Raw genomic sequence first — 19,099 nt, forward strand, 5'->3', positions numbered from 1 at the left:
AAGCCAATCCTGGAAAAGAGCATCTCATTCCAGTGAAAACCAGTAGGTAAATATGTATATTTCATGACAATCATCATTTCAGTCATTCACAATTAAACCCATTAGACCAAAGAAATTACTTTGCAGACTTTACAATCCAGTTAACAGCTTCAAGTTTGAGTCATACTATCATTTGAATAATAAACAGTAGATTATCATTACAAGAAAATTATATCTAAACTCAAAATTAAAGAAATGATTAATTTTAATTTATTAATTAATTCTTTTCAGGAAAATCATGATTTTTCCCAATCCTGAGTGCAACACATGTCAAATGTTGAAATTAGCTTTAGCAACAGCCACATTGTGTTTCATACACTAAGAACTGAATTGCATTCCATGAGCAAATGCCCACTCTCAAGATACTTCTGATCGATGATACTGATGCGTGAAGTCCGAACAATATACATCAGAGCAGCCGAAATAAATCTTTAAGATGAAAAGCCCTTGGTTTAACTCGTTAAAAAGTTAAAGTTTTAATGTACCACTGCACAACAAAAAATTATTGGAGGCATACTCTCAGTATACATTGTATCTGATAAACATTTAAGATTTTCTCTTCAACTACACACATTGAAGATTAGTTTTTCAGCGCATCTGAAAATCATTGGAGACATTCTTGTACACTTATGCAAACACGAACATCACTAAAGACTAACTCTTTAGCAAACTTGAAAATAATAGAACAGCTAGTCTTCAGCAAACGTGAATATCACTGAAATTTTACTCTTCAGCAATCCTGAAAATCATTGAAGACTTGCTCTTCAGCAAACTTACAAAACATTGAAGACTTACTCTCCAGCAAACCTGAATATAATTGAAGACTCGCTCTCCAGCAAACCTGTAAAACATTGAAGACTCACTCTCCAGCAAACCTGTAAAACATTGAAGACTCACTCTCCAGGAAATCTGAAAAACACTGAAGACTCACTCTCCAGCAAGCCTGAATATCATTGAAGACTTACTCTCCAGCAAACCTGAATTTCATTGAAGACATACTCTCCATCAAACCTACAAATCATTGAAAACTCACTCTCCAGCAAACCTCAATATCACTGAAGACTTGCTCTCCAGCAAACCTGAATATCATTGTAGACTTACACTACAGCAAACATGCAAATCATTGAAAACTCACTCTCCAGCAAACCTCAATATCACTGAAGACTTGCTCTCCAGCAAACCTGAATATCACTGTAGACTTACACTACAGCAAACCTGAAAATCATTGAAGATTTACTATCCAGCAAACCTGAATATCATAGAAAACTTGCTCTCCAGCAAACCCGAATATCATTGAAGACTCACTCTCCAGCAAACCTGAATATCATTGAAGACTTACTCTCCAGCAAACCTGAAAAATAATTGAAGACTTGCACTACAGCAAACCTGAATATCATAGAAAACTTGCTCTCCAGCAAACCTGAAAATCATTGAAGACTTGCACTACAGCAAACCTGAATATCATTGAAAACTTGCTCTCCAGCAAACCTGAATATCATTGAAGACTCACTCTCCAGCAAACCTGAAAATCATTGAAGACTTGCTCTCCAGCAAAACTGAATATTATTGAATACTTACTCTCCATCAAACCTGAAAATCATTGAAGACTTGCACTACAGCAAACATGAATATTATTGAAGACTTGCTCTCCAGCAAACCTGAATATAATTGAAGACTTACTCTCCAGCAAACCTGAAAATCATTGAAGACTCACTCTCCAGCAAACCTGGAAATCATTGAAGACTTACTCTCCAGCAAACCTGAATATCATTGAAGACTTGCTCTCTAACAAACCTGAAAATCATTGAAGACTTACTCTCCATCAAACGTGAATATCATTGAAGACTTGCTCTCCGGCAAACCTGAATATCATTGAAGACTTGCTCTCCAGCAAACCTGAATATCATTGAAGACTTGCTCTCCAGCAAACCTGAATATCATTGAAGACTTACTCTCCAGCAAACCTGAATATCATTGAAGACTTGCTCTCTAACAAACCTGAAAATCATTGAAGACTTACTCTCCATCAAACGTGAATATCATTGAAGACTTGCTCTCCGGCAAACCTGAATACCATTGAAGACTTGCACTACAGCAAACTGAAGATCATGAAGAGCTATTCTTCAGCATGCTCCACATAGCTCTCATTGTCTTCAACCTGTGAGCCAGCAGCATGTGCAGGAAGATCTCTGTAAAAGGAATGGTATACACGAGGAATAACCAGGGTGTCACAGAGGTTGATGAGATCTGACTTCTTTGCTGAGCTGATCTTCAACATGTCCTTGTACAACATCTCAAGTTTGGGTACCTTCATTCTGCGACAAGAGGCAGAAACCTTGAGTTCACTGAAGTCGTCGTCAAAGCTGTAGCGAAACTTGATGGTCAAGGGAGATGCCTTCTCATACCTCAAGTGTTTCAGTTTCATCCACTGCACTTTGTTCCCTTCCACATCTCTCTGTGTGTTCGGGAGGATTTCAGAGGCCAGTCCTTTCAGATCAAAGAACTCTTCATGGCTCATTTGTTTAACCTCATAGGGCTTCTTTTGGCGGGACATGGTGACAACTGTGGACCATTGATTTGGGTGATACACTGCCACTTTGCGTTTTGTACGCTCTATCGCACTATGAACTGAATCGCATTCCATTTGCGTATGCCCGCTCTCAAGATACTTCTGATCAATGACCTTGATGTGTGAAGTCCGAACAACATACATCAGAGCAGCCGAAACAAACTTGTTTCTGTTTTGCCCCCCACAGCAATCGCTGTAGAGGGTTACATGCGTTACTGTGTCTGGCAGAGCCTGGAGAAGATGAATAAGGCAGGAACCAACTTCACAAGACCCTCTGTTACCTTGAACCTCACTCCAGAGAAAACAAAGTACATCACTGTTTGCCTGGTTATAGAACGTAAGATTATATGATGATAATTTACGTTTGTAGTAGAGTACAGATGTCAAAGCAGATGGACAACTCAGGACCTGTTGCAAATCAAAGGTAAATGAAGCACTACTTTGACATGCCTGGGCCCTGGCTTTGTCCCGCTCTTTCTCGTCTCTCGCCCTCTGCTTGTTGTGCAAGTGCTGCTGGTGCTCTTCTTGCAGATCTTCTCTTTCCTCCAGGGTGGCATTGTCATACCTTGTGCAACTTTTGCACTCATCTTTCTTCGGAACAAAGAAACCCAGGTTAAACTCGTTGTTAAACACTTTTCGATAGATCTTACTTGATTGTGGGTTTGTTGATGATTCTTTGTACATATTGTACATTTTTGAGATACTCAGCTCTGTAGGAAGATACTGGCGGGAGCTGGAAGATCTGCAATAATGGGAATCAATGACCTTGAAACTCTTGATATGAGAGCGAATTTCATCTAATGCCTCTTCTGGGGTCTTGTTTTTAGGTGACTGTTTGCCCCTTTGGTCTTTTTTGGAGAAGGAAAGACCAGCTTTCTTTTTTAAGGTGTAGTACACCGTCTTAGCCTTGATGTCAAAGGTACTCAGGAAAAATTTCTGACATACTTTTTGCAGCCCATTGGTGGTAGGAAGGAAGTACTTATTGCGAGGGATTTTTCCACCTGTAACATTTGTTGGCTTTACATGCTGACAGATAAAATCTCTTTGCCTCTCGTAAGAGCCACACTCCCAATAGCTGTTAAACAGCTCCTCCCTTACATCTACTGAGATCTTAGTACTACACTTAACTTTACAAGAAGCTCCGCATGGAGGGCCTACACAGCGTGCTTGGTGCTGTTTCCCATCTCTGGCCTTGTATGGGAGCCCATGGCTCCTTCGCTCTTTGCGCATGTGTTGCTTCCACCTGGTCGGATCTGCAGTCTTTTTTCTTGCTTTCCCATTCTGTGAAATAACAAACATATGAGAAATTTATTAATGATACAATATGCATGTGTGTGTGGTGGAGGGGGGGGGGGGGAGGGGAAGTGATATAACCACCTATTTTTTTTTTTTTTATAATTACAAGCATAAATTACCATAATATTGTAATCTTACATTCTATACCCAGACAAACAGTGATGTCCTTTTTTTCTCTGGTTCAAGGTAACAGAGGGTCTTGTGAAGTTGGTTCCTGCCTTATTCATCTTCACCAGGCTCAGGAGACAGTAACATATGTAACCATCTATAGAGATTGCTTGGGGGGGGGGGGGGGGGGGGGGAGAACAAAACCAAGTCTGCTTTCGGTTGCCCCGTTGTATGTTGTCAGGTCTCACATGAGGTTACAGGCCATAGGTTTCTTGGATACAGAGCAACAGAGCACCAAATGCGCAAGGTGGCTGGTTATCACCCAATTTAGCTGGGCATACGTATCATGGTGTGCCCAAGTCATAACGTGAGGCCAAACAAATGAGCCATAATGAACTCTTTGATCTGAAGCCTGGGGACATCATTTAAGTTTGGAAGTCAGTATAGTTTTACCTATCAAGGAGGAATAACTGCATATGATGTGTCACGCAGGGGGGGGGGGGAGCAAATAAGAGTGTGATCAGTTTGTCACGGACAATCTGAAAATTTTCAAAGTTTGAAGGTCTGTCATAAAGAAAGGATGATATGTGATGAATTGGTTTATGTTTTATTGTAAAGGGTTCCACTAAGTTTATTGGCAGTATCCCGAATTTGGTTACCATGGTAATCAATCTGCATGATAATCCATGAAATGTGCAAAATCACGGACAGACCAGATAGAAATCTGGTGCTTTCTATTACTCTTTTGCGATCTTTACCTTAAGAGCTTTGATTTGCCCAAAACTTTTAATTGCAGATGTTAACCAGATATCTGTAAGATCCTATGACCTACGTTTAGTCAAATGCCTGAACAGAATGAACAAACTTTACCTCAGAGAGTCTTGGAATGTCCTCACCAACACGAGTACTTGACAGGCCGCATACCGGTATTGGCTGCATTAAAAATATGTACATATGAATGAATATTATAGTAAGGATTGTTAACCAGTTGAGTGTCAATCAATCAAATGGTATACAATTGACACAAACATAAACTTAGAATTCAAAACTTCATTCAGGTACAGCAAAACTTTTAAAGCCATAATTTAACATTTTCCACATTTAAGAAATTGGAGCTGCATGGTCCTACATGCTATCAGAATGTGTAATGGGGTGTAAAATGAATCTGTGAAAAAAATTATGCTTCCTTGTTTTCATTTAGTGCTTCAAAAAAGTGAACACCTAAAATATCACCTCCATAGATTACTGTGTTGGCTTATTTGGTGGGAGATGCTTACATAATAAAAGAAAATGTGAAAGGAAAGGGTTTGGAAACTCAGTGTGAGATTCAAGACTGTTCAATTCCCTTTTTTATAGTAGGCCTAGGGGGTGCATCTCTGGTCTGATAGACTATGTAACAAAACAGTTTTATGCATATTTATATATTTTTGCATTTACATTTTGTCACAAATTTGGCCAGAGTAGAATTTTCAATGTGACTTTGTTACTGAAGCAAGACAAAATATGACCACATGACCAGAACAGTATTCTGGCACCTCAAGGCCAATATAATGTAAACATGCCAGCACTAAGCCTCATACAAAGAATCTTTAAAACAGCAAACAATGTCTACTGGCTGTTTCACGGATATTTTTCAAACTTTACTAGCCTGATGCCTTGTAAATATCACAAGGTAACAGACGTTTCAATGTTCTTGGTTAATTACGACATTGAGGTGTATATTGGAAATATTTGCAAGTGAGATCTCTCGTCTTTAAATCATAAATTACAAGTACACGGTATTTACCTCAGACTGGAGTGTCTTTTCTTGACTTGGATCTAAAGAATTCCCATCATTTTCAGTAGATGCAGGTGCCTATTATGGAAAAGAATTTATGTACATGGACATCAAATTAAAATACAGCTATTCAAATCTAATAATTTAGCAATCTGGTGGGCATTTCATCCAGTGTTTTTGTCAGTGATTTCACTTATTAATGTGCTCTTAGCCAATCAGATGCAAGGATTTCAGTAGCTTATAACAACTGTCGGTGACGAGCAAGTTTCATGATATGCTCCCCTGGTAGATGAATATTTTTTTCATTCACTAAAGATCAACGTTACAAGGCAAAGTACTTCTGACATTTGATTAAACACTCAATCACAAGGCCTGATGCAAAGACTATAGATTAGCACACCGGCCCGTATTCTCGAAGGAAAACCGTGGTTTAAACCATGGTTTATGCAAATTTCATGGTACACCGGAGCACCACTGCTATAACACGCTCTGGTGCGTACACTAAGGTCCAATCATCCCGATGATAAGCGCATGTGTTGGCAAAGGGCGCGAAGTTCACGCTTGTTGCCATGGTTTAGACCACGGTTTATGTAAATTCATTATGCGTCAATTTACATAAACCGTGGTCTAAACCATGGCAACAAGGGTGGAATTTGCGTCCTTTGCCAACACATGAGCGCTAATCATCGGGATGATTGAACCTAAATGTACGCGCCAGAGTGTGTTATAGCAGTGGCGCTCCGGTATACCATGAAATTTGCATAAATCGTGGTTTAAACCACGGTTTTCCTTCGAGAATACGGGCCACCATGTCTAATGGCTGTTTAATAGATATATTTGTTAAATATCTAGTCCAATCTCTTATGAACCTACATTTTAATGTTCCTGGTTAATGACATTGAGGTGGATATTTGCAACTTTGATCTCCTGCTTTTAAATCATAAATAACAACTATTTACCTCAGAGTGGAGAGTCTTTTCTGGACTTGGTTTTGAAGAATCCTGATCATTTGCAGTTGATGACGATGCCTATTATGGAAAGAAGGTAACTGATAAATTATATCGAAATGACAACAAAACTACTCAAAACTAATCATTTGGAAATATGGTAAATTACATTTTTTTGTCATTCACTGTCTTAATCTTGTGTTGAAGATCAAAAATCATAAGGTGATTATTTCTGACATTTGATGTAAACACTCCAGCACTAGGTTTGGTACAAAGACTTAATAGTACAGCGAACATTTGGATATGGATATTTAAATTCCAAATCTACCAAAACCTATACCTTATAAATTTCACGATTGCAACTTACATTTTAATGTTTTTGGTTGATTATGGCATTGAGGTGAATCTCCTGCCTTTACAATAAATAATAAGCATTTACCTCAGACTGTAGAGTCTTTTCTTGACTTGGTTTTGAAGAACTCTGATCATTTGCAGCTGATGAAGGTGCCTACAAGTATTATGGAAAGGAAATACATCTAGAAAAGATATCAAAATGACAACAAAGCTACTCAAAACTAATAATTCAGAAATCTGGTGAATAACCTTTTTTTTTTGTTTCATTCAGTGTTGCAAACTTGTGTTAAAGATCAACGACATAAGGTAGATTTCTTTTGACATTCGATGTAAACACACCAGCAGTAGGCCTGATACAAAAGCTTTATAGTATAGTACAGTGAACAATGTCTAACAGCTGTTCTATGGATATTTCTCAAAACCTACTATTACTGTACCTAAACCTTGTAAATTTCACAAATGCAACCTAAATTTTATTATTTTTGGATAATCATGGCATTGAGGTGGATTTCTGCCTTTATAACAAATAACAAGTATTTACCCTAGACTGGAGAGTCTTTTCTTGACTTGGTTTTGAAGAGTTCTGATCATTTGCAGTTGATGACGGTGCCTGTTCAGGGAAGAATGCATGTGAAAAAGATCTAAAATTCACAATACAGCTAATCAAATATAATAATTCAGAAATCTTGTGAATCACTTTTTTTCTTCATTTGCTGTTGTAAGTGTTACAGATACATTATACGGCAGATTACTTCTGACATTCGATGGGGTATCTAAGAGGATATTAGAATGTAACATTCAATGTAAACACTCAACCATTAGGCCTGATAAATAGTTTAATAGTATATCAAAGAATATCCAATGGTTGTTTTATGAGTATTTTTTTTTGTTGTTGTTGAAATATTCTAGTCCATTGCTTTGCAAATCTTACAAATGCTACTCACATTTAAACGTTCTTGGTTAATTGTGACTGCCATTTAATACATCATGAATTACAAGCATTTACCTCAGACTGGAGTGCATTTTCTTTACTTGATTCTGAAGAATTCCCATCATTTCTGGTTGATGAAGGTACCTATGCATGTGAGGTAGAAAGAAAAAACATAATTTAGAAAAGATATAAAAATGACAATAGAGCTTAATAAATCTAATGATTAAGAATTCTGGTCAATTCCTTTTTTTCCATTCATAGTTTTAAGTGTAAAAAATTAGTATTCTAAGGCAGATTACTTCTGACATTTGATGGGCTAAGTAAGAGAGCAATAAAATGTAACTGGAAATTGCAGATGTTTCCTAACACAACATAATTTCATAATGAGAAATCAAGTACACAAACACAACTGGATCTAAAAACAAATTCCATTATTTAACTTTATGTAGTAACATGTTTTAAATCATAATTATTGAATTTTAATAGTAGTAGCCCATTTCAAGTGACTGCAAATATACACAAGAAATTCTTCAGATAACTGCTGATCTTAGAACAATGCTTTAAAAAGAATTTTCAGCCACCAGTATTTTACAGATCAAGAAGCTGCAAAAAAAAAGGGATTTTCTTTTGTTTTTCTTTACTCTGAATTTGATGTGACATCATGACAAAATTCTAATTAACCTTTATTTCTTATAAGTGATTTAGTGATATCCTTATTACCAGCTTACATCATTTGTATGACAGTTCTCTATCAGTATTTCTTTCACAATACTGCAAAGTTCCAATAAAGTCATGATAATGATGGAATCCTGTACCTTTAAATCACGAATTACACAAATCATGAATTACACACAAACCCAGAATGAAGTGTTTGAGTGGCCATTTATTAGCTAATTGCATCTGCTGTAGACTACCGAGAAGTTGTAGGCCTACATGTAGTTGGTAGAAGTGCTAATTATGGAAATACATGAATAAAACAAATCAAAACAGTGATGAGGCAATGGATCAATCCCTCCCAATGCCATTCTTCCAATTTTTGAAGAGTTATCATAACTACTGTATACAAGATATTACATTTTGATGCCTATTTTGTGAGTATGCCAATTTTGTCAGCCAATTGTGATAAGATATGTGTACTTCAGTTACCATAACTTGCTCACCACTGTACTCACGGTTTTTAAAAAAAATATATTAATTTTATGTTTGAATTGAACTTACTTGTGCAGAAAATCTGGCAAGCGGAATGTTATCATCTTCTTCCTCTGAACTCTCTGAATCCACCATCATACTTTCCTCTTCTTCTCCTTCATCCTTTTCCTCTGGAACATGGAGGACTGTGCCTTCCCATATTTCAGTTTTTTTTTTACTAGTCTTCCACTCCATGATAATTGTGGATCCTGGGTGCGGCGGTCCATCGGGGCAAATGATGTCCTTCACTGCAACTGTATTTTCTTTGCCATCTCTTTTCCACTGCACAAGGATGAGATCTTCTGGGTCCATTGATCTATCATTAACAAAATAAACACAAAAGGAATCTTTACTCTTAATCAATATGAATCTTTCTCTACTTTCCCATCTTTCTTTGAATACTTAATTAATCAATTTATAGATCTAAAGAGTTTTATGAAATATTTCATCATTTATATGGACATAAAATTATTGCATATATATGTATAAAATAGTTCATAAAACTCTTTAGATCTAATGTAGTATTAAAAAATAGCTGGGACCTTAGAGAAAGACTGTGATCCTATATAGAGCAACATTGGCATATGAGGCAATTAATAATCATTATTCATCATTAACTACTTAAGACTTCTAAGTAAAGGTCAATTTAATTCACCAGAAGTTAATGGTACTATGTCTGGTCTATCAGCCAAAGCCTATTTTGAAAGTGTTTTATATTTGTGGAGCCCAAGAACTTGAAGCTCAATTTACCATACCAGACAATGACATTCATCTGTAAACTTTGATATAGACTTAGAAATTTCAATTTAAAAATTAAATTTGAGTCAAAAGCGTTGATAATTTTTTTTTTTTCATTTGAAATGCCGGAAGTTGACGACAAGGGCTGAAGAGCACATTTGAATTTTAATCCGATCAAATACAAGTGTAGTCTGAACGAATTGTAAGATCTTGAATTTGAAAATATGGCCATGGGCCATCTTCGATCGATTCATTGCATTTAATCCTACTTATTAAGCCTGAGAAATGTTTCCACGTTTTAAATTTCTATTTTCATTTCAGTCAGAGCAGTCAACTACAAATTTTAATCTAATTAAATGAAGGCGTAAATCGGCATTTAAAGATTATTAGATAAACTGTAACAGTACTAGACTGGACAGTCACTAAATCATTATAAAGATCTGGAGCATTTTTTTTACTTTAATTTGTTTTTGTTTCTTTGTATTTCTTATCCATCGAGTATTATTGTGGACCTAAAATTGATCGAGATCTTATGATTATCCAACTTAATTAGATCTAAGCCTAAGTGCGTTTAATACGCCTGCAGAGTTTGGGTAAGCGCAGTTTAAATATTTTTATTTCTAGAGTAAACCGATTTTAAACCTAAAGTTAGACCTTGGCATGTTGTTTGTTTGACGTTGATCAAGACTTCAGAGAATGAAGGACTCACTTTAGTTTAGACATCTATCAGATAGATCGACGGCAAGCAACTGCAACTCCTAATCCACACTAGTCCAGACAGTACGCGCACTTACGTCCAGTACTTACGCGAGTAATGTCAGATCCAAGAGTAATGCCTAAGACTAAGTCACAGATCCACTCCGGGGCCCGTACGGCGAGTAGAAATGCCAAACGGACATTTTGATCAGTGGCCGACCAGTCCAATGTTTTGTTCGGCTACGGAGATATATTCGCCGTTATTTGTTGACAGGTGACTGATTACCACAAGAAGTCGAAATCCAAGTGATTCACAAATTCGTACAGGGCCCGGCGGATATAACTAAGACTTAGGCTTACGACTAGAAGTGAGTCTTAAAGTTAGGCTAATCAAAATCGAGACTTTGATTTCGTCACACCTACTACATATGTGTTGAGTTATAACAAGCTATATACTGACCACATACATGCAACCCATAGAAAAACTGTAGGACCAAACTTGCATCTTGACAGCTGAAATGTGCATCTAAAATAATTTCTCATTTTATTAAACTATTTTTGTAATCAAAACTAATATTTGAATGATACAAGTACTAAATCTCTGTTTGGTAACAGTTTTGTGACCTTGTACTCAAAAATGTAAAATTAAACAATAAAAATGTTTACATTTTAAAAAAAAATTGTGACAAAAATCTCTCGTGTCATACACTTTGTACATGTACAGTGTTTCACAGCATTGATATTGCACTGTGGGTGTGTGTGGATTTCGTATTCTATTGACTTTTGTATTTCTATCGACTATTGGAATGCTTTTCTTTATCAAATCGTGAATCTTGAGGACAGGCATATTCCTAGTACTATGAGTCTAGAATCTAGCAGAAGTAGCAGCTGTGATTGCGCGTTCAGAATTAGAAGTTAACCTGTTCAATTTCCATCACCCTTTATAAAACTTAAAAGTTTATTATTTACACAACACGTTGCACTGCACTACACAAAATATTGCGTTTGGGACTAAGCGTAGTTCGCAGTGATCGAAATACCGTGTAAATTATGTTTTGTAGAGAAAACTTGTGGCATTATTTATTACTTATTACAGAGACTCGTGCAAATTTGGGAAAGAGATATCTAGACCGACTGACACAAATTGTTTAATTCCTTCTTGAGTAACTTTTATCGGTAAACTTACCAGTTCTTTCTCAACACAGCAGACTAAAACTGTTGCCAATACTCGCATTCGTGCCGTTTTGCAGGGAAACGTCTGCGATTATCGTTGACCGGGAAAACGGCGCGTATGCATTCGTTCCCTTTTACCGGGAAGACTTTTCGGCTTTGGGAGCTCGTTTCCTTCTACAATTCATTGATTACGTCATAATGACGTTCATTTTGAGATTTTGAGTAACATCTCATAAAACTTCTTTACATTCCCTATCATTTTCTGTTAAAATTAAAAAATTGAATATTTTGATGAAATTCGGTGCTCGTTCCCTTCTTCCGGGCAAGCGACGATATATTGAATCAGTATCGGATGTCAGAAAGGAAAATCACTCCTAGCTCTCTATAATAGGTTTGTGATAGATATGAATTACAAAACAAAGCTTGACTCATATCTGAGCTTCTGAAAAGTCAGACAATTGCTTTGTGTGACATAAATTGAGATGCTGTTTCACTATTTGTTGTACACTGAAAAGATAGCTAATCCTCATGAAGGCTTTGTTACACAATCTTGGTATGTTTACTGGCAGTCTTGTCTTTCTGTCCTTTTCCATTGCAACTGTAGCAAGAGGTTTGTGTGCATAGAAAGAAATATGTGTATGTTACAGCATTACTAAACACAAACACACACACACACGACAAAACAAAGTAAAAAAGGGACTGTGGAGGTGCCAGAGAAGTTGTAGATATTGAATGAACAAGTGGTATTACACTTTTTTTCTGTATGTCTACACATGCTTCTCAAGCAACATTATGGTTTTTTTGGATATTCTCTATGCCAGCACAAGTTATTTCGGTGCTTAGTCCCTGTCGCAGCAAATTTGTGTATCAGTGATATATGATTGTTATCATATTTGCTGTACTTTTATTTTAGATTCCTTGCAGATAAGGTTTTCCAGAAAGTTTGGCACTTTTTCTTAAAGATTCTGTGACTTAAATTGCTGGAGAGGAAAGTACCAGATCATTGTCTGTCATCTATAGACAAGGCATCAGCAGATATGGCACTCTATTAGCACATTCCATTCATGGCCAATACTAACTTTCAAAAAGGCAGCATTAACTTTTTAAATGTTATTACAGTTGAAAGCAAAGAGTATGAAAAGGCTTTCTAAGAAATAAAACGAAGCCTTTGAGACATACCTAAACACCCTTCTGCAAAGAAGGTGTTCCAGAAAATCTGCAAGAACATGACTTCCCATTCATTTTATGATCCCAAAGTTAAGACTTATGGAGAAGAAGAATTGCTCTTTCAGAAAATACCGTAAACTGAAAATGTACAAAGTATTTTTGAGTCCTCATGCAAAAACATGGCGTGTGACCTTTTGTTGGTTTTGTGATGCACCGTCACATATGATAAAGCTCCAAGGCAATATTCATTCCACATCCCAGTCTTTTCCCTGAGATTAAGCAAGTGTTCGAGTTGGTTGGAAAAAGGGATTGAAGTTGTCCATCAAAGCACTGAAATGCCTGCGAGATAATCCAATCTAGTTCAGTTTCGATTAGAACTTTGCCAGGAGAATGGGTTAGAATTTCTTGTTCCTCTAACAGAACCTCAGATTAGCTATTAGAATTAAAGATTACTTGCTGTCCAGAATGATAGTTTTCTCTATTTTTTTTTCTCTGGGATATGACTCACAGGTTTATGATATGGATTTTTATAAAGAATTGACCCCATTATCATATTTGAGTTTTGCCACTTACAGAAGGCTGTGGATTCTTCTGTAGCTATTCCCTAAATAAGAAAGTAATCCTTTGCTCTCTATACGATAGCCATTGCAAAAGCAAAATATACCCTGAGTAGCAAAAAAAAAAGGTCAAAATTAAGCCCTCCCAAAATAATAACTGATGCATTTTTTTTTTTCGAACATCAGAAGTGGCTGACGAATTTGGGAAAGAGAGTTATGGATTAAAAAAAAAGAAAAAAAAAGAAATATATATATATATATATATATATATATAATATTTGTTGGAGGGATAAACCATGAGATGTCAAGACCTCTGAATCTCTGTCGGTCATCAACCCCAGCATTTTGTATGCACCCTTAAAAAAAAGGAAAAGGAAAAAAAGTCTCCTTTTAGCTGTGCAGTCAATTCAGCACAGTAAAAGTTAATGTTGTCTAATAATAATGATAATAATGATAATAATGATGATGATGATGATAATAATGATAATAATGATGATAATAACAATAATAATAATAATAATTATAATAGCAATAATGAAAAATAATAATAATACTAACAACAATAATAAAAAGAAATAATAATGATAATAACATAAATAATAATAATAATAATAATAATAATAATGATAATAATAATAATAACAGTGTCAACTTGTATAGTGCACAGTTCCATCTTTGTCATAATGAGCATTGCTATGAAAATCATGCTTTCTTAGGAAGATATGAAACTGTTGACAACATTTGCTTGAAATTCAGTATGATCTGTTAAATCCATGGTTAAAGGCATGCATCTAATGCATTCTAACTTGAATGTTGATGTCTTCTTAGAGTGCTGGCTTGCCGTATTTGATTAAAAAAAATGTGGCTTTTATTGTTATAATTCTTGTTAAAAAAAGGAGGGTGTGTTGTGTAAGCACAACTTTATTATATGCATTGAAAAGTTGTGAATGGCTGTGATCTGATTGCTCCTCTGTTGTGGGACTAGGAAATAAACCTGATATACATATATATATAAATATATATCTTTTTTTTTTCTTTTTTTTTAAAATTGATTGATCAGTGATGACTGAGTATCATCCTCATTACATTGGTTTCATGCATCATTTATTTCAAGGTCTTTGTGTTGGTGCTATTTTCGGAGTCACTGCACTGTTTTCTTGCATTAATGAAGCTGAAAAAAAAATACCCCCAAAACAAAACAAAATAAAACAGACATTGGCCCATGAGATATTGACCAGGAGAAAATTAATGACAGCAATATTTGTTGAAAAAAGTATAATTATTCATCATCCCACCTATTCTTTATTCTGGGAGATTATAATTGCAAACTGAAACAAGTCTGGTAACCTATTACATGTGCATATTCTTTGGATATTGCAAAATACTAAAAAAAAACCAACAAAAAACAACAACAGACAAGATGTCAGAAAATGCCACATGTTCAACTCAAAAGCTATTTATTATTTTTTAAACAAATTCGTAAGGTTCTTCTCAAAGAGGAGCTCCTTTTGTTGTTGCTCACTTGCACAGGTGGTGCAATATCATTCTATTTATGTCACTGTGATGGAAGCTTAACCCGTTGAAGACCAGTCTCGAGTATACTCTGGCAGGTGTCTATTGGAAATGTGTGTAACAGTAAAATCAGCTTGTCCTCAATGGGTTAAAAGTGGTTCAGTTTTTCCAAAGTGAAGAATAACAAAAAGGAAAGATAGAAACTTAACCACAGATTTGCATCAATGTGATATTTATGTCATATGACAGGCCACTATAAAAACAAACAAATGAACAGAAAACAAAAACAAACCATCCCCTCATTGCCAAACCATTCTTTTCCTAAAAACTATTGTTTAGTAGTGGGAACATCTGATGAATTCACATTGAACTTTAAGAGTTGCTTGTAAATTACCTTTGTGAAAGGCTGTCATGATTTGCCCAACCTTTCCTCGTGATTATAATTTCAGGTGTGTGCATGACATCAGCTGTAGAGGGGTTTATAGCTCCATCCATTTGAGGTGGACTGAAGTTGATTAGCCAATGTACTACCTTGTCTGGTTGTCATGGTTGCAGGATGCAGGAATGGCTGTTAAAATATGTTGCCATAGTGATTTGGGGGAGCTAATTGATGCTTCTGATGGAGGGGTTGAAAAAAACCCAACAACAACAACAAAGAAAAAAAAAAGAACAGGAACAGGTGATACCTGCAATTTGGTCAGCTGTTAAAAATGTGGCCAGATCTCTCTAGTAGAGCTATTTCCAGAGACCGTATGTCCAGATCTTGGCTGTAGTTAGTCTGTCTTTGTCACCATGGCGATGAATCTTGTACTGCAAAGCTCCTTAAAGCCCCATCTGCTGTTTTGTGCGTCAATGCATGATGCCATGCAGGGATGCGGTGATTTGAAATCAATGAGGCGTAGATGCTTGTGGAATGAGGGCGTGGGAGTGGAGGGGGGAGGGGTGCAACGAGTGAAGACCTTGGGAGATGTCATTAGGGGGCTCCTTTGAGTGTGAGTGCCATCTTTAGCCGGCCTGCCGTGGGACCCGAAGGAAGTTGTCTTTGTCGGTGATAGAAAACAAAGTGAAAATAAAGTGGAGGGGATGATGGGCGTATAATTACATCATCAGCGAAAATGTGGTAATCATGCATTCCCACCTGACCCAATATAGTTCGATGCATGAATGCAAGATTGAAACAATCATGTAAGATTGAAACAATCATGTAGAATGTACAGTGGTTCAGATGTAATTTTGCCTCAATCAATGCAATTCATGACCGGTGTATCCTATTAAAGATCCACAGCATGAAAGAAGAGGAAATTGCGCAATAAGACCAAGAAAAAAACAAACAAACACAGGAAAAATAGACAAACAGTCTCTAACAAACTTTGTATACATAAGTGAACTATTCAAAGGGAACTTGCTGTACAAACAAAAGAAAGTATTACTTTCTGAAATTCTTTGCATAACATGTTTGTGTATCGTTGTCATGAAATTATTCAGGTCATGTTAGGTACAATGCATAGTGCCTAGCATGTATAGATTGCCAAGGTGGACTGTTATATATATATATGAGAAATGAAATTATGTAAACTCAAAATAATGTTATTTTACCATTGAGCATAAGAGAGAGAGAGAAAAAAAAACCCACGTTGATTGCTTTTGTACAGTCAGCATTAAAATGACTATCAAACCTCTTAATCTATTTTGCTTGCCAGAAATATGTGTGCCTTCTGCATAATAGATGGAAGAAAGCAGTGTTTTGAGGACAGTTGGTGTATGATTACAATCACTTCGGCAATATCTAAGCATCATAAAAGGATTTTAATGTGTTGTTTGAGTGCATGAATTGTTGAAGATATCCCCTGACCTACAAATCATATTGATATTTGTCATTTCTTGTATTTTGTACATTTTAACAATATCTTATCAAATGAAACAATACTTTTAGTACTTGGTTCTGCAATTTATATCTTTGATAATTTCGTTATCTGTGTTGATTGAAAAAAAAATTCTTCATGCATAGAATTGTCAAAGTAATGAAGAGAACCAGTTTTGAGTAATTTATCGCCAATTAGGATGAATCTGCAGTTTGAGATGGAAAAAAACAGTCGCTTCATGCTCTGCGGAAGAAGTCTACTGCCAGCCGTAAATTTTGATTAACGGTGAAGGTGGTAAGCAGGCTGTACAATCCAGGAGGGTGATTTACCGCCCGTCTTCACTTCCGTAATGAGATGATGGCACCATTTAGCTGATGTCTTCCTGATATGGCAGTGAGTAAGGCCATTATGTTTTATGGTTATTACAGAAGAAGGAAAAGAAAAAAGTTTGTGAGATGATAATTAAAGTAATTTTGTCAAAGGTGAGGAAAAAATATAAACATGTTAGCTTTGTCCTTTTCAAATAACCAAAAAAAAAAAAGGATTTCAAGTGGAAGTTTCTATTACAGACAAAGATCCCTCTATATTTGTGGCATAAAGGCATTATATCCCCCCCCCCCCCAAAAAAAAAAAATAAAATAAATAATGGCAAATATAATGCCCAGCACTAGATAATGCTGCAAACTTTTGGTGCCTTGCATCTAGTTGGGTTTACTTATTATATATTGTATTGCTACGATCAAGGTGGTAAGAAGAAAAAAAAACAAAACATCAAATTGCAATTTAAGATCCTTAAATACAGAAAATAAGGTGTGTTTGAGGAAAAATGACAATGTTTGCTAGAAATAGGACAACTATCAAGTGGCCTGTGCATTATATGGCTGCAGTATTGTAGTACTCAAGGAATCATATTGTTGATTGGATACAGAAGTTTGTATCCCACAAATACAAGTGCAGCGTTGCAATATCATTGTGCACAATCTGATGCTTTAGAACTTCCAACATGGTCAAGATAGTCTTTTAAAGGGATGGTACAGTATTGGTGGAGGTGAGAATTGGGCTTTCAACTTTTTGCGATATACCAAGAAAACACTTATGAAATAGTAGAGAGTATACCATTTTAAGAGGAATTCAAAGTTTATTTGATGAAAATCGGGTTTGGAATGACTGAAACATCCAAAAACAAAGTAAAACAAAGCAATCGTACTAAAAGGTGGGTCCCTCACTTTATTAGAATCGCTCTGTTTTGGATATCTCAGCCATTTCAAAACCAATTTTCATCATATACATGTACTGTAAATGTTGAATTTCTCATGGAATTACATGCTCTTTCATATTTCATAAGAGGTTTCACGTTATTTCACCAAAATATATTAGAAACCTGAAATTAGGTCTCAACCAAAACTACACAATCCCTTTAAACTGCACCATGAGAAAGTATTTACCATCCATCAAAATTTAGTGGGAATGTCATTGTTTTTTATCTGTACATCTGCTTGCTCTGTATGTCAGCATAATGCAATTTTCAGCCACAGGTGTCTATACAAATTTAGATTTGATATTGATTTTGATGCTCTTTGTATTTCATATGTCACAAGGAACATGGGGAAATATCTTTGGGTCAGTCCCTGAACTGATGTCATACATGGGCACCGTGTCATGAAAATTGTCGGCCCTGACAAGTTGTCTGTCTCTGACAATTACCACGGAAACAGTAAAGTGACCAGAGTTTATCAGCCAATCAAAACCAAGGATTTTACCTGAAATTGTCAGAGATTGAATACTGATTTGTCAGGGCAGACAACTTTCATAAAATGTTGCCCTAAGCTGGTCCAGATGATAATGATTGGTTGATGTGTAGTACAGAAGAACAGATGACAGTTGCCATGGAAATATGAAATTCCCCTTGTAGTTGATTGGGAATACTCACTTTACAGGAGATGTCTAGCTATATGCTACAGAGATATCTAACTCACTAATGAGAACCATGGAGGGGAAACAACATTGATAGACATAGGATCTAGGCCTATAGTATTGTTGCAATAATAAGAACATCACTCTAGATGGTATTACACTATCCGTACACAATTGTGTGTATATCATAGCACAGTCATTCTGTAATAACTTTTCTGCAATCCACCCTTTTGCATGCTACAACGTGTATGTGTTAACATGTTGAGGACGA

At 36.1% G+C, this 19,099-nt stretch overlaps 2 protein-coding genes across 2 annotated transcripts in view; one reads left to right on the forward strand and one right to left on the reverse strand.

The window, feature by feature from the left end:
* LOC139712133 (potassium channel subfamily T member 2-like) overlaps nucleotides 1–19,099 on the forward strand; it is a 276,426-nt gene that overhangs the window by 96,987 nt on the left and 160,340 nt on the right. The gene's annotated exons all lie outside the window — the stretch shown is intronic.
* On the reverse strand, nucleotides 1,829–9,521 carry LOC139712132 (uncharacterized). The gene is made up of 8 exons (XM_071623966.1): nucleotides 9,240–9,521; nucleotides 8,097–8,165; nucleotides 7,632–7,700; nucleotides 7,176–7,244; nucleotides 6,749–6,817; nucleotides 5,799–5,867; nucleotides 4,883–4,945; nucleotides 1,829–3,889 (listed from the first exon to the last, which is right to left on the reverse strand). Exons 1-8 carry the CDS (start codon nucleotides 9,519–9,521, stop codon nucleotides 2,156–2,158), a joined length of 2,424 nt encoding a protein of 807 aa, XP_071480067.1. The 3' UTR covers nucleotides 1,829–2,155.

Source organism: Diadema antillarum, unplaced genomic scaffold, assembly GCF_040938485.1.
Source record: "Diadema antillarum isolate AM-2024a unplaced genomic scaffold, OU_Dant_1.0 seq00001761_RagTag, whole genome shotgun sequence".
Classification (NCBI taxonomy): domain Eukaryota; kingdom Metazoa; phylum Echinodermata; class Echinoidea; order Diadematoida; family Diadematidae; genus Diadema; species Diadema antillarum.